This window comes from Microtus ochrogaster, chromosome 10 (assembly GCF_000317375.1).
Source record: "Microtus ochrogaster isolate Prairie Vole_2 chromosome 10, MicOch1.0, whole genome shotgun sequence".
NCBI classification, from domain to species: domain Eukaryota; kingdom Metazoa; phylum Chordata; class Mammalia; order Rodentia; family Cricetidae; genus Microtus; species Microtus ochrogaster.
The window spans coordinates 48,156,305-48,172,740 of NC_022016.1; the positions used below are offsets into that span (position 1 = coordinate 48,156,305).

Here is a 16,436-nt window from a genome sequence, read left to right on the forward strand (position 1 = left end):
AGGGAGTGTATCACAGGCTGTTAGGGACGTCTCTGTGAGTGACAACTGTAGGGGGCGTATCACAGGGCTGTCATAGACATCTCTGTGAGTAACCCTGCAAACAGTAATAGGAGTCCAAGCTGGCTGATTGTTCACTGTGAACCATGGATTGTCATAGATTTACCCACAATCCTATGGGGTGAGAACTGTCAGTCTCCCCATTACTCAGCTGGTAGACTGCTTGCCCAGCACGGTCAGGACTCCTGCCCAGGGAGCCAAGTCCCAGCCATTCTTGCTTATTACCATGTCAGTGTAGGAGTGCAGGGGTTCCTATGCCCATTTTATAGATGAGGAAGTGAGGATTGAAGCCAGTTGTAGACTTATTCCTTCTCACGTCTCATTTCCTGCTCAGTATGAGGCAGTTGCTCCATTGGAAGCAAAAGGGGAGTCTTTGGGGTGACCTCAGAGACCGTCATGGTGGAGGGTGGAGGCAGGGTCAGGCCCCTGACCAGTCGGCAATAACCACTGCACTGTCCCTGCAGCCGAGTACCAGACCAGCATCAAGGAGAAGCTGCCCCTCATCGTCGGCTCCTCCGCTGCTGGCGTAGTCTTCCTCATCGCTGTGGTCGTCATTGCCATCGTATGTAACAGGTGGGTGGCGGCTTCTGGGCCTGGTCTTCAGCCGTAGTCGGGAGCAAATGGGGACTTCCTGTCAGCCACTGGTGGCAGGGAGAGGCTCCAGTAGGCCAGGATACCTTAGGTGACCGCCGACCATCCATACAATAGCATCAGCTGATGTCCAGACAAGTACACGGACAGGGTTGTACACGGACGCACTTCAGCAGTGAGGACCATTTCAGAACAGTAGGCAAGATGCTGGCAGGAAGCTTGGAGCTGTGGGGATGGTGAAGGAAGATGTTATTCATTATCCCAGGCAGAGGCTGAAGTGCCGAAAAGATGGAGGGGCTGGGCACGGGTGGGGGTGGCAAGGCAGAGACAGGAGGGAGGAGCCAATCCCTGATGGCCATAGGACTCGATGCCAAGATGCTTCCTGCCTAAAGAGCTCTCCCTAACCCCACTTCCCAACTGAGGGCCAGAGTAAGCTCAGGCGGACAGGAGGACAGACAGACAGAGCTCCTGGTTTTAGTGGGATCAGAAGCCATAACCAGAATCTGAGGACTTCGCGTCTGCCTTAAAGGGACTTGGCTGCAGTGCGGGGGTGGGGGGGGTTGCCAGAGTGAGCCCGGGTCTGAGGAGGGAGAAATAGGAAGGGGAAGAGGGATGAGGTAAAGGCAGACAAAGGACAGGCCTAGACACCACCACCTCCAGCAAGGAAGTGGCCTTAAAGGCTTGCCCACCCTCTCTCCCTATCACCCACTGTGGCTCCCACCCCCCCGGGTGCCTCCAGGTGGCTCCAGCCCTTTGCTCTTGTTCCAGAAGACGGGGGTTTGAGCGCGCCGACTCAGAGTACACCGACAAGCTGCAGCACTACACCAGCGGCCACAGTACGTACCCGCCCTGGGGCCCTCCTCTGCCATTTCCACAGAGACCCCGCCAGCTGCTGCTGCCCCTCCTCCTCCTCCTCCTCCTCCTCCTCCTCCTCCTCCTCCTCCTCCTCCTCCTCCTCATTCTTCTCCTTCAAGATTTACTCGTGTTTAAATACGTGTGTGTGTGTGTGTGTGCATGAGTATATGCGTCTGTGTGCGCGTATGAGCCATGGAGGGATGTACACCGACCTACGCCACACAGAGGACATCACATCCCTTGGAACTAGAGTGACAGGTGCTTGTGGGACGCCTGGCTTGTTACATGGGTGCTGGGATCCGAACTCCAGTCCTCTTAACCCCTGTGTCATCTCTCCTGCCCCTCTCTAAGGCCAAGGAGGTCCTGGATGTGCCAGGCTGCCTCTGGCTTTTTGGCTCTGGCAGCTGCACTTCCTGTGAGGACCCCATCATGTGCCACCGCCATCTTTCCCTTACTCCATCCATTCTGGAAGTCACTCTGTCGACCAGGCTGGTCTTGAACCCACAGAGATCCGCCTGCCTCTGCCTCCTGAGTGCTGGGATTAAAGGCATGTGCCACCACCACCTGGCTTGAAAATTTTAAAATAGACCCCAGGATTTGTTCAGAGATCAATATTCTTTAATACTGAGCTTTTGGTCCCTGCCCTGAATTCTCAGAACTATGCAGGATGTGTCCTGGATCCCGTGTCCTACCCGCACAGCCCTACACAGCCAAGATGAAGGAGAATGTGGAGAGGCAGAAATGTGTGACTGGCTCGGGGTCACCAGTGCAGAATCAGATTTCCCAGCCATTAGCATGTGCTGAGTGGGGACCAAGTTCTGAGGTGTCTGGATGTGGAACCAGAGGGGCTAATATTATTTCTCATCTCTGCTGTGCCACTGGCCAGCTGGTTGACCTGGGGAAAAACACTGAGCCTCTCTAAGTCTTGGTATACTTCTATAGACCATAGAAAGAATGATGGGTCCTTCGGATGAATCCGTGGATCTTAGCATAATAATAGTGTCCTTATAATAGTAACATTTAATAAAAGCCAAGTCTACTTTACATGAGGCAACAATTATTTGTTGCTTTCTGTTTGCCAAATGCTCTGCTAAGTCCTTTAGAAAATTTCTCCGGGGCTATGGAAATGTCTCACTAAGTACGTGTAATGAGACATGAGAACCTGATTTGATCCCCAGAACCTGTGAGGGAAAAGAGCCAAGCATGGTGGTACCCGATTGTAATCCCAGCACTTGCGGGGGGGATGGGTGGAAGGGGGATAGGTGGATTTCTGGAGTTCACTGGCCAGCCAGCCTAGCCTAACCTGCACCTTCCAGTGAGGAACTCTGTCTCAGAAAACCCAAGGTGCGTGGTTCTTGAGAAATGACACTCAAGGTTGTCCTCTGGTGTCTGCACATCAAAGGCATGAGCCACCGCTGCCTGACTGAAGTTGCTATTTTTGTAAGTCAGACACAGGCAGATACTAATGCCGATAGTATTTTACCTGGCAGGATCATTCAAAGGGATGACTGGGTTTTAAAACTGCCAACTTTATAGAACAGATTCATACCCAATAAATCTATGCTGAATGTGTATGCAGCAAGTGTCTATTAAGTATCTGCTGTATACCGCCTTCACACTCATGGTCAAGCAAACACACTACAGCAAGGGCTTCTGACCTGGGATTAGATCGTGGGAGCTTGCCATGGCCTGTGAACTCCAGTATTGGATGTGGAATATGGGAGTGTACACAACTGTGGGAATCCTTCTCCAAGGGGCAGAACTGTGTGTGGCTTTCACCAGATTCTCAAAGGTGTTCATGACCCTAAATGAGAAGAAGGTTCATAAGTGAATCACTGGGATTTTACCATAAGCATTCGTTGAGTACCTGCTGTATACCAGTCCTGGGAATTGAGCTGGAACAAGACAGAATTGCCTCTGCCTTCCTGGCGGAGAGGGGAGAAGGTAAAATGCCCCAGGCACCAGAGAGTTCCAGAAAGGGGATGCAGGGAGCTGTGGGCATGGGTGTTTGGAAGTTGTGGATCAGGACAGAAAAGTCACAGACACTGGGGTCATAGATTGACAGTGGAGAAAGGGCTGTGGTACCTAAGGAAGGCCACAACCACTTCTGGAGAAGTCCAGTCAGGCTTCACAGAGGAGATGACATTTGATATGATCTCAGGGAGGAAGAGGAGGTGCCCTGAGGGGGGTAAGAACAGCATGACCTCAGAAGCAAGAAGGGCTGAGATGTGCCTAGAGCCCCTAGGAAAGGATCTGTATTAGCTAGTGTCTTCAGTCTGCTGTCTGCTGCTGCCACAAAACACCGGAGGCTGCATCAGGTGTAAAGAAAGGAGGTTAATCAAGCTCTCAATCCACTGTAAAGGCCCTGCAGTGGAGGGTTTAGTGGCAGGAGCCTGTGTGACAGGGAGAAGCCACATAGAAAGACCAGTAGGAGGACTGGGTTTGTTTTTTAATCTCTTGGAAGAACTAACTAGTCTCCCTGGCCCCACAAACCTGCCTCCATTTCCCCCCCTCCCTGGGTTGTGCTCTGGTAACTTGTCTCTTAAAGGGCCCACCACCTCTCACGCCATGCTGAGAACTAAACCTCATACATATAGACCTGCTAAGGAACAGACATTATCCAAACCTGAGCAGAGGGCTGAGTGAGGCAGTGCCAAGCAGAGGTGCTTGCCTTTGTCCTCCTGTCTCTCCCCGCCCACACACAAACCTCACAATCCTGACATGCTCCCCGCTAAGGCTGGGATGGCCTCTGGCTGCTGCCCATAAAGGTGCTGACATTTACTGAGAGTCTCCTTTGCTCCTGGAGTGACCTCATTCCTGCCCTCCCTGCCCAGCTGGCCTGTCAGAAAGGATCTTCGGGAGTTGTGTTAAAACTCAAGAAGCTGAAAGCCAGGTCCCATGACCCATGGTATTGAGTCTGAGTGAAAAAGGGCTTCTCCTGGCTCTGAGGAGGCTGATTTGGAAGGAAGGAGATGCGTCTCATATGCCAGGTTAGGGGAGCCTGTGCCAGGGCCAGCAGGAGTGAGAATCATGACAAAGAACTATCCTGGAGGCTGGAGCAGTGACTTAGCAGTTAAGAGGACCAGCTGCCCTTGCGGGGGCTCAGGTTGTGCAATACCCACATAGCAGCTCAAACTGTAACTCCAGTTCCAGGGATCCAACGGCCTCTTCTGGCTTCCATTGGCACTGCATCCGTGGGGTGCACAAACTTAACATGAAGGCACAAAACACTCACACCTATAAAATAATGTTTTTAGTAAAACAGAGCCATCCTTGAGGTCTGGGCATCTATAGCTCTGTTGTAGAGCATTTGCTGAGCAAGTATAAGGGACACAAGGCCCTGGGTTCAATCCCCAGTCCCATAAATATAAGAGAATCAATCTTGGGACTGGAGAGATGTCTCCGCAGTTAAGAGAACTTGCTGCTCCTCCAAACATCCAGGAGTTCAGTTTCTAGTACGCACATCAGGTGACTCACAACTGTCTGTAACTCCAGTCCAAGGAATACAATACCTCTGGCACCTGCAGGCACGTGCCATATTTGGATGCATTCCCCTACACGTAATTAAAAATAATAAGTACCTTTTAAAAATTAAGAAGAAAAAGAATCACACCTGTGCTCAAATCTGAAAGACCTGGGGGCCCCCGAGATACACAGCCTTGGCCTGAGTGCTTGACTTCATGGAGCTGAAGTTCTGTCCCCCAGCTCCTGAGAGGATGAGGGGGAGATAAGAAAATACATGCAAAGAGCCTGGCATAGTGTCAGGCTCAGACAAAGGCTCAGCGAGTGACAGCTGCTGCTACCATAATTCATCATTGTCGCCTGGATCCTCCACTCTCCCGACTTGGAGCATCTATTGTGTGCAGAGTTCTGAGACGTGTGTGCCAGGGAGAGAGCAATGAGACGAGAGCCTGTGCCCAGCTCTCCTCCCAGGCCCTAGCTCTTGGCTGGTGCTTCTTATTGTCTTTGTGAAATCTTGGGCTCCTATACAACTCCACTGAAAGTTTTGTAGCATATGGCCAGAAGAACATTGTGTGTATGTGCGCATATGCGTTGGGGTATGTGCCCATGAGTGCAGGTGCCTGTGGAGGCCAGAAGAGGGCACCAGATTTGCTGGAGCTGGAGATATGAATGGTTATGAGCTACCCAACATGGGTGCTAGAAACCAAACTCGGGTCCCCTGCAAGAGTAGTGTGCACCCAGAACTGCTGAGCCATCTCTCCAGTCCCATAAGTTTCTTATTTAAAAACAGTGTGTGTGTGTGTGTATGTGTGTGTGTGTGTGTGTAATGTGCATGTGTGTAAATGCAGGCACACACATGCCACAGTGCGTGTGTAGAGGATGGAGAATAACCTTAGATGTTGGGCTTTGTTTTCTACTTTGAAGCAATCTCTTGTTTTTCCACGGCATGCTCCACACTAGTTAACCCCTGAGCTTCCATGGAGTTTCCTATCCCTTCCTGTCCCTTCCTGCCATCTCCTTATCGAAGTGCTGGGATTAGAGATGCTGCTGGATCCAGCACTTGTACCCACTGAGCCACCTCCCCATCCCCATTTATAACATTCCGCAGCTGAAAAATCTAGTCATGTATACTCAGTGATGGATTTTTCAAGACTGTTTTATTTTTTGTCATATTTATTACCATTATTCTGGACTTCGTACATTTCTTTTTTTTAAAACAATGTGGCTCAGTTCTATTCTTCAGTTTTTATTTGTTATTATGGTGTATATATAGATGACTATGTTTAAGCGTTGATGTGCACATATGTACGTGTGGAGATCAGAGGGCGAGTTTTTGGCGTCAGCTCTGTCTTCCCTCCTCACCGAGGCAGGACCTCTCGTGTTGCTCCCGCCATGCTGCAGACTCCACAAACTTCCAGGCTATTCCCTTTTCTCTGCCGCCTGTCTCTCTTGGGAACACTGGAATGAGTGGTGTTTACCACCACGTCTGGCTTTGTGTTTTTACTTTCTTAACATCATTTCCAGAAATTAAACTCTGGTTGTCACGCTCATGCAGCAAGCGGTTTTACCCGCTGACTGAGTCATCTTGTCAATTCATGAATTACTATTTTAATTCAAAAACAAGTCAGTAATAATTATACTTTATTCCTGGGGGGGGTGTCTTTGGGCATCTAAAAACATATCCAGGGGCTGCCAAAAGGCTCATAGACTCAGTTTGTAACCCCTGACTGAAAGGGCCAGGTTAGCTGGGCGGTGATGGCACACGTCTTTAATCCCAGCACTCGGGAGGCAGAGGCAGGCGGATCTCTGAGTTCGAGGCCAGCCTGGTCTACAAGAGCTAGTTCCAGGACAGGAACCAAAAGCCATGGAGAAACCCTGTCTCAAAAAATCCAAAAAAAAAGGGGGGGGGGCCAAGTTAAAACATGTATGCACACATGAGCGTGCATGCACCACACAAACATACACACACACAGTTGCAAACATAGCTAATGTATTAGAGCTAGGGCTGGCCACATGCTGAGATGTTTCATTTTTACGGGTCTCTTCTAGTGCTCCATCCTGCATCCCTGGTATAAAATCAATGAGCATGTCTGAGTGCCAATAAAACTTTACTGGTCACACAAGCAGAAGGGCCTGGACTCCCAGATTCATGGGCTGTCTGAAGTAGCAGCAGAGAAGAGTCATCATATAGTTCTAGGGTCACACAGCTGAGCTGGGTTGGTGGCCTATGAGGAGGACCCAGGGGCTCCAGCTTCTGAGTCCGAGAACAGCTGCCTGCAGTGACACAGCTTCCAGCACGGAGGAGAATGGGAGTGGAGAGCTGGGAGCCCAGAGGAAGGCCTGGGTGTCGGGATACCAAGTCGGAAGGGGAAGACAGACTGATAGCCCTCCTTCCGTCACAGCAGTTCAGTGACTCATCGCGGGTCAGAAGGGGACTTTGCTGCCCAGACTGTTCAGATTCTCTCTCTGAATTCACACGTAAACATTGACAGCAGGTCAGGAATGAAATGAGTGTGTCCTGGATCTGGCTTCAGGCTGCTCACCAAGGAATCCAGGGATCCAGAAAGGCTTGAGCCTCAGCTAGTGAGAATACAGGAGTGGAGGATACTCAAGATGTGGTGAGTGAGGCACCCACAGGCTCATGGACCTGGCTGCAAGTGTGTATGTGCATGCATGTGTGAATGTGTGTGTTTGTGTATTGTGGTGTACTTGTGAGCATGTGTGCTTGTTCGTATAGATGTACACATGTTTGTGAGTGCTAAGGTTAGTGTCAAGTTTCCTACCTTTATTTGGGGGACAGAGTCTCACCGAACCTGAAGCTCATCAGTTTGACTAAGTTAGCTGCTACTGAGCTTCAGGGATCCACCCACCTCCATCCATGGGCCCCAAACCCCAATGCTGGGATTACATGGTCATCCTCCTGCCCTGGCTTTAACGTGGGTACCAGAGTTCTGAACTCAGGTCCTTGTGCTTGAGTGGTGGGCTCATCACTGAGCCATCTTCCAAGCCCTCTTTTCGTTTACGACTTCCTCTTTCTTGTCCTTGCACCTGGATTCTGTATCACAGGACCGCAAACCTATCCAGCCGTTATCAAACCAGACACCGCTAGTCGATCCCAAAGTCTTTTAGCTGCTCCAGAAAGCTATTAGTGATCTGTGATCTTAGAACAAGACTAGAACCTATTTATCACTTTTCTGCTCTCCATCCCCACCCCCACCTTTCTACTTGCTGCCCATCAACTCAGTGAGACCTAGATGGGTCAGGTGAACTCAGAAAGGGGCCATATAGGAGCAGCCTTACCCTGGGGGGGGACTGCCTGCCATTTTTCCATGTGTGCACCTCTGGAGCCTGCCCATGTAACCCAGCCTGGTCTTGTCCCCCAGTGACCCCAGGCATGAAGATCTATATTGACCCTTTCACCTATGAAGACCCTAATGAGGCAGTGCGGGAGTTTGCCAAGGAAATTGACATCTCCTGTGTCAAGATTGAGCAGGTGATCGGAGCAGGTAGGTAGCAAATGTCTCAAGGTACCATGGCTTTGGCCATGGGTGGGTGATCGCAGTGTAACCCTGAAATTGATGATAAGTTGAAGATAGGGGCCTACAAAGGACCCTCAGAAGTCATTCTGTAAAACTATCATATGCATAGAGGGGAAACTGAGGCTGCCATGAGGCACAGCAAGTTGGAGGTTAAACTGGATCTGGAGCCTAGCTCTATCCGTTCCACCATGGTGTTGTCCCCAGCTCCTCAAGTCTCCCCATGTCCTCATCCCCAGATACCCTCAGGGCAGCCGTGAAGGACCCACTTTCCCAAAGATGGCTGGGCCTGTTCTAGGTCCTACATTCACAACAGGATCCTGTGTTTGCTAGAATGAGGTCATAACGCACCTACAATGGGAGTGGCAGGCCACAGGGAGGTAACACTTCCCACATGACACTATATCTGTCTCAATGTGTCTATCCCAGGGGAGTTTGGTGAGGTCTGCAGTGGCCATCTGAAGCTGCCAGGCAAGAGAGAGATCTTTGTGGCCATCAAAACCCTCAAGTCAGGCTACACGGAGAAGCAGCGCCGGGACTTCCTAAGTGAGGCATCCATCATGGGCCAGTTCGACCATCCCAATGTCATCCACCTGGAGGGGGTTGTCACCAAGAGCACACCTGTCATGATCATCACTGAGTTCATGGAGAACGGCTCACTGGATTCCTTCCTCCGGGTACGGAGAGCCCAGGGGTGTGAGCAGGGTAGGAAAAGGCTGCTGGGCATAACTTCGTTGAATTTCGAGAAAGCGCTAGGCCAGGAATAGCTTACTGGTCACTACCACTCATTGTCTTACCCTGACAGGCACTGTTAATCAATCCCAGAGCTTCCTCTCACTCAGAAGCAATCTCAGAGTCCTTAATGTGGTTCCCTGGGAAGCCCAGGCATTCCCTCAGGGTTGTACCACCTGAGGTGCCTGCCTGTCCATGCTCAAGAAGCATTCTCATGACACAGCAGAATAGAGTTCAGAGAGAAGCATTCGCCCAGGGTCAGAGGGCCAAAGGGAGAGCTACAGCCAGGGCTGTTGACACCCATCCAAGGGTGTTCTGCAGACCTTGTAGCTCCCCCAAGTTGCACAGGATAAAGGAGACAAATCAAAGCAAAAGGCCAACAGATGAATCCCCTCGGGACAACGCAGTCAGCCATCAAGACAAGCGAGCGCTGGCTTGGGTGTCGGGAGTGTGCCACTGAGCCAGCTGTCACTCAGCAAATGTTGATGAAGTTGGTCGGTCCCAGCACCAGCTTCCTGTTTTAAGTCAGCACAACCCTAAGGGATGTGTGTCACTTCTGCCCTGTTTAACAGGTGAGCAGTTAGACTCAGAGAGTAGGTCATGTGTCTAAGCTTGCAGGGACGGGGTCAATCTATGCACTCTTACTCCAAGGCTAGTGTTCTCCCTACTGTCCTCAAGTTGGCCTCTCCTAGGCCACGCTGAGGTTCCTGGGTATCTGAGTCTTTCCCGCGGCGTGTACAGAGGGGGCAGACAGCTGCCACTGTGAGCAGTTCCAGAGCGCTGACACTTGCTCTTCCATCCACTCTATTTTCCGCCTTCCCCACAGCAAAATGATGGGCAGTTCACAGTCATCCAGCTGGTGGGCATGCTGCGGGGCATCGCAGCTGGCATGAAGTACCTAGCAGACATGAACTATGTGCACCGTGACCTCGCCGCACGCAACATCCTCGTCAACAGCAACCTGGTTTGCAAGGTGTCTGACTTCGGGCTCTCACGCTTCCTGGAGGATGACACCTCTGACCCCACCTATACCAGCGCTCTGGTAAGAGGACAGCAAGGGTCCCTGGGCATAGCCACCTCTCTAAGCTGTGTGTATCCACCAACATGCCCAGGCCAAGCCTTCCCTGGGCCCTGGAGACAGGAAGGGACACACAGAAAAACTCCTGGGCTCTTGGGTCACCTGGGCTGTGGAAGCAGGGAGATGGTGAACAGAAGAGAGTGAAGGACTGGGCGCCAGAACGTGGCCTGGGAAGGCAAGAGAGACATGAATGAGCACACCGTGGAATCTAGGGAATTAGGAACTCTCTGAGAACCAGGGAAAGACTTTCTGGGGACTCAAGGATGAAAAGGTGGACTCCAGATGGCAGTGTGGGCAAAGGCGTTTCCAGCAGAGGAAGCAGCGTATATAGGAATGTGGTTGAAAAAAACTGAGGAGTTTGGAAAACAATGAGTTTCTTCCTGGGCTCTGAAATAGCACAGTATGGGGAGTATTGAGAGAAGAGGTCAGACAGGTCACTATCCCCCCCCATCAACCTCTTCTCTGTGTTCCAGGGTGGGAAGATCCCCATCCGCTGGACAGCGCCGGAAGCCATTCAGTACCGGAAATTCACCTCAGCCAGCGATGTGTGGAGCTATGGCATTGTCATGTGGGAGGTGATGTCCTACGGGGAGCGGCCCTACTGGGACATGACCAACCAGGACGTAAGTCTCCGGGATGTGGTCAGGGTTTTCCTGGACCGCCAGATTGAGGAGGGCAAGACCTCCTCCTGGCCTTGGGCTGATTTCCCTGAAGTTGAAGGCCTGGCTCCCAGGCAGGTGAACCTGGTCTGTCAAAGAGGAATGAGGGAGGTCCACCTGCTCAAGCACCAATAGGTGAATCCTCAGCATGTGGGAGCGGCCATGCCCAAGAAGCCATGCTGCCGTGTGTGTGTGTGTGTGTGTGTGTGTGTGTGTGTGTGCGCGCGCGAGCTTGCTAAAGTGTCATGGTACATGTGTAAAAACCAGAGGACAATCTGTGGGTATCAGTTCTCTGCTTCCACCATGCAGGTTCTGAGTTCTTGGTAGCAAGTGCCGTTACCTGCTAAGCCATCTCGTTGGCCCCGAGATGACTTTTCAGAGAATCAGCCGCAAGCATCAGGGATTGTTATGGTCAAGTGCCAAAGTGTAGAACACAAGTGTCAAGCCTTGTGGGCGTGGAGGCTAGGACAGTCAGGACAAGGTCAGCCAAGAAGTCTCCACAGAACCAGTAGCCCTCGGAGAGCGAGGGCCTGCGGTGGGAAGAACGGCTCTCGCAAAAGTGTAGAGGCGAGAATGAGAAGCAGGGTCGGGAGCTTGGAGCGGAAACTCAGTCAGAAAGGGTAGCGAGGATTTGTATGGGTCAGCTCTATGTCATAACGAGCTGCCTGAAACGATCACCTTAAAAGGAAGAAAGGTTTGTTTGAGCTCACAGTTTCGGTCTATCTAGTTGGCCCATCTCTTTGAGGACCATACGTGACAGTGGAAATGTATGTATGCTTGTTTCATAACAACAGGAAGCAAGGAGAATGGAGAAGAAGGGACCAGCATCCCAGTGTCCCCTCTTGGCATGCCTCCAGTGGTTTATCTTCCTCCCGCTGGGCCCCATCCCCTAGAAGAGTTACCACCCTCCCGTAGGTCCCCAAGCTGAGGACCAAACCTCCAGCACATGGGTTTTTGAGTAACATTGAGATCCACACTGTAGCAGGTTTCAGGGGAGGAGTCTGAAGCCTCCCCAGGGATTTTCATTCACACAAATATCCTGGAAGGATGAGGCTCCTTGAAGGGGAAATTCGTTAAGCTGTGGTCAAGTTCCATTAGAAGAATCTTATCCTCTCGGTGGTAGAGCAGATCGAAGCCATGTTTGACCTCCTGTCTCTGATAGAGGGCCAGGTATTGGCTCTAAGGTCACCAGCCAGCTCTCTATCTGGATCTCTGTGAGCACTCAGATTAAGGGTATGGCTACCCTGGAGTCAGATGGGGCCAGCAGGGATGTCCACAGCCGTCAGAGCCAGGAGGGGGCTCACAGATGGTGAAAATGAAGAGCTGGGACAGCCCAGTGCAAGAAAGTCACCCTGATAGGACTTGGGAACAGGCTACCTGAGGTTTCTGGGTTTCCAAGGTTGGCAGAGAGAGGGGCCAGGACTTGACACAGGAGACAGACAGGCAGTGGATGGTGGGAACCCATGTTGGAACCCAAGGCAGTCTTAGGAGCTCAAGGAGTCCCCATGGGTCAGGTCTGCAATGCTCCAGCGATAAATGTTCCTGGCTAAAGTCCTCACCCCAACCACCCAGCCCCACTCCGCCTCTGCCATTCCCCAGGTGATCAATGCCATAGAACAGGACTACCGGCTACCTCCGCCCATGGACTGCCCAAGCGCCCTGCACCAGCTCATGCTGGACTGCTGGCAGAAGGACCGCAACCATCGGCCCAAGTTTGGCCAGATTGTCAACACGCTGGACAAGATGATCCGAAATCCCAACAGCCTCAAAGCCATGGCGCCCCTGTCCTCTGGGTATGGCTGCCCTGGTCCCACCCTTGTCTCCAAGCCCTTGCTTCTGGGTGTGATTCACTTTAGCGCCACCCATGTCCTCTGGGTGCTACCTGGGCCCTACCCAGTGACAGTCTGGGGTGGTGGAGGAAGACCCTTGTAAAGCAGGGTCGGAGGGGACAGCATTTAGGAAGCACTGCCTACCATCTGGAGTCTCGGATCATGGAGAACTACCATGTGTGTTCAGCACAGATTCCTCTAACTGTTCTTTCTTCCTCTCCACACCCAGCGTGCACTTGTGCCCTTGCTGGAACAGGTACAAATGCACACACACACACACACAACCACTTGTGCAAAGTCCTTCATGCACAGAGTGAGGCACAGCACTCATGATTGGTCTCACAGACACACACACACGCACGCACGCACACGTTCTCAGAGCCACGTAGCCACCAGTGCACACATGCCCCCCTTCAGAAGGCCACACCCACCACATACATGTCCCCAGGATGGAAATACCAGCTCAGCCCCAGGACAGGGTTCAGGGACCCTGGGACTTCCTTTCTGCGGTCCCAGGATATGCTCCATTAGGCTTGCCTCATTATTGCCTTCCAGAGGTGGCTATTACAAGGTCAGGCGGCTGCTGACCCTGCTCCGTCTTACTCTCTGGAATCAAGGACAGCTATCATACAGGTCATACGACTTTCATGGGTCACATAGCTGCTGGTCCCACTAACAGGGACTGTCAGTCCCACGGGGTTTAGGGGGAAAGTGTGCAACCAGGTACCCCTCCACCAGGGCCAGCCAAACCTAGATTCCCTTGAGTCAAAGTCTGTCTGTGGCCGTGAGGTCTTTGTACTAACTTCCACCCGTTGACCCTGACCCTGACCCTATGTCAGTCATTCTTCTCTCCAGAGCAGTGGTTCTCAACCTTCCTAATGCTGCGACCCTTTAATACAGTTCCTCGTGTGGTGAGCTCCCCAACTGAATTATTTTACAACTGTAATTTTGCTACTGTTATGAATTATAGCATCAATATCTGTGTTTTCCGATGATCTTGGGTGACCCCTGTGAAAGGGTTGTTAAACTCCAAGGGGTCACAACCCCTAGGTTGAGAACTGTTGGTCAAGATGAAGCCCCTGACCCCTTCCCCTCATGAGAGCTGTGCATGCCTTGCCCACCCAGAGGCTGTCCCCATTAGCTCTGAGCCTTGTCTGCATGTGGTAGATCTGATGGTGTGGTCCCTACGCTGGAAACACATACCAAGGTCAGAGAAAGGGGAAGACAGGCTCTAGGGGAGGAAGCAGGGACTAGCTGGCACCATCGCCCAACCGAAGGCCCTCCTATAAGTGGGGATTCCCAGAGCCTTCCCCAGGTTCCTCCGGCACTCATAGATACACCCTTATACAAGTTCTGACTCATGTCCATATTCCGCATAAACACCTACACACACACTCATCTGTGTTTACACAGGGATACCCACACAGGTACCACACGCATTCCTATCCTCCACCTGGCTATAAGTGTGTGCCCTGACCATCCCCTGTCCCCTGCCCCTCCCCAGCATCAACCTGCCTCTGCTGGACCGAACGATCCCTGACTACACCAGTTTTAACACAGTGGATGAGTGGCTGGAAGCCATCAAGATGGGCCAGTACAAGGAGAGCTTCGCCAACGCCGGCTTCACCTCCTTTGACGTTGTATCTCAGATGATGATGGAGTAAGTGCCTAGCGACCTCCGCCCATCGCTGTTGACACCCGCTCCCCACCCTCCACCCCCAGCAGCCAGACGTGGGGCGCGGGAGAGTGAATAGGCAGTGACCCAGCAGGGGTAATGGGTAGCAGGGACTAAGGAGTCACACACATCCAGATCTATAGCCGGGTCCACCTGGTGTCTTCCAAAAGCCTGGGAAGAGTTTTCATCTGCAGACCAGGGTTTAGTGAAGGAGAACCAAGGAAGTGGGTACATGGCCAATCCAAGTCCATCCACTCTTCTGGATGGCAGAAGGAAAACGGGCCTCCTGCCTCTGCATCGGCTGATCTGGCCCCAGAGTCTCTCAGTCCAGCCTTGATACCCGTTGCCCATCCCCACATCCTTTCCCTATCCCTCAGCACGAAAGGGCCTGGGGAACTTAAGGCATCTGGCCCACCACCTCCTCAACACATACGTTTTCCTAACTCTGTCCATCTCTCCCAAAGGGACATTCTCCGTGTTGGGGTCACCCTAGCTGGCCACCAGAAAAAAATCCTGAACAGTATCCAGGTGATGCGGGCCCAGATGAACCAGATCCAGTCTGTGGAGGTTTGACGTTCGCCTGCCTCGGCTTGCCTCTTCCTCCACGCCGCCCCCTAAGCCCCCTACATCGGTCCCTCTGCTGCCCTGTCCACTGCAGGGTCAGCCACCTGCCAGGAGGCCACAAGGCAACAGGAAGCAACAAGCAGCACTCCAGCCAACAAGACGTCACCAAGAACCCATGCAAGTCAAAGGAAGGAAAAGGGAAAGGGGGGAACGCGCACCTAGATCTGGGAGGGGGCGGGACAGGCAAGGACTGTTTGTTCCAAGAGGATTCTCATAAGAAGAGTGATGATGGTTCTTAGGGGAGAAAAGAAAAGGGCTTGGGAGAGCCACACGGTCTGTCCCATTGGAAGCCAAGAGCATTTTCTCTCCAGCTCCTTCTGGGAAGGTTGAGCTGGCCGGAGCCAGGAAACATTTCCAGGATGATTAATATGAAGGGAAGAGATGGGCCACCCTCCTTGCCTGGCCTTAGCTGTGTCTTGGAGCGTCACTAACGGCCCAGCCCTAGGCACAAGGGGCAGAGAGACAGGCAGCCAGCCCACATAGGCTCCGAGGAAGTCCATTCCAGCTGCCGCCAGCAGACAGGAGACTAGTTTTGTCTGAGAGACGATTTCAAAAACTCCGAGAGACTTTCAGCTAATGGTTCAGGAGGCGGAAGAGGAGCTTCTGGCCTCCCAGGTCATGCCAAACAGGCCAGATCTTCCTGAGGCCCAGCCACCCAGGTCTGCAGCCCCAGGAGGCCCTGCCCTGCCCGGGTGCCTGCTCCCGCTCGCTCGGCCTCACCCTGAGGACAATGCTGCGGGTGACTGTCATCAGCTACGACTGCCACTGAGAAGCATTGATCTTGCATCTGGGTTTGTTTACAGCAATTCATGGACTGGGGGTATTTTGATCGGGGTGGCTTTGGTCTGGGGAGGGTTTGTTTGTTGGGTTTTTTTTAAATGACAATGAAGAGACACTTTGACATTTCCTACCTTTTGAGGACTTGATCCTTCTCCAGGAAGAAGGTGCTTACTGCTTACTGACTTAGGCAATACACCAAGGGCGAGATTTTATATGCACATTTCTGGATTTTTATATGCTTTTCATTGACACCCCTCCCTCCTCCCACCTGCTGCCAGGCCTCACCAAAGCCAACTGTCACAGGGCCACCTGGGTCATTCAGAGACCTCAGTGGGGCTGGGGGAGCGGAAGGAGTTGCACCGAGCATCCCACCTTGGAAAGCAGACTGAGGCAGATGGGGGCTCCTAGGCCGGAAGTCTCCTTGCCTCCCTGCACACTTTCACGCTCTTTGCCCTGTTCTAGCTGGTACTTTGCAGGCACAGAGGCCCCTTCAGGTTCTTGGGTGCTCTCCAATGGCCAAAACCCAATTTCACCTCTGGGAGCCTGGAGCAGGCTACC

At 52.3% G+C, this 16,436-nt stretch overlaps 1 protein-coding gene across 1 annotated transcript in view; it reads left to right on the forward strand.

Annotated features, from left to right (window-relative positions):
• Positions 1-15,241, forward strand: part of Ephb2 (EPH receptor B2) — a 116,495-nt gene extending 101,254 nt beyond the window's left edge. Inside the window, exons 7-15 of the mRNA XM_005353009.2 lie at positions 522-630; positions 1,420-1,484; positions 8,349-8,471; positions 8,931-9,178; positions 10,060-10,275; positions 10,785-10,934; positions 12,570-12,763; positions 14,304-14,459; positions 14,939-15,241. Coding sequence (XP_005353066.1) covers positions 522-630; positions 1,420-1,484; positions 8,349-8,471; positions 8,931-9,178; positions 10,060-10,275; positions 10,785-10,934; positions 12,570-12,763; positions 14,304-14,459; positions 14,939-15,047 — 1,370 coding nt within the window. The 3' untranslated portion in view covers positions 15,048-15,241. The remainder of the gene's footprint in view (positions 1-521; positions 631-1,419; positions 1,485-8,348; positions 8,472-8,930; positions 9,179-10,059; positions 10,276-10,784; positions 10,935-12,569; positions 12,764-14,303; positions 14,460-14,938) is intronic.
• The last annotated feature ends 1,195 nt before the right edge of the window (positions 15,242-16,436 follow it).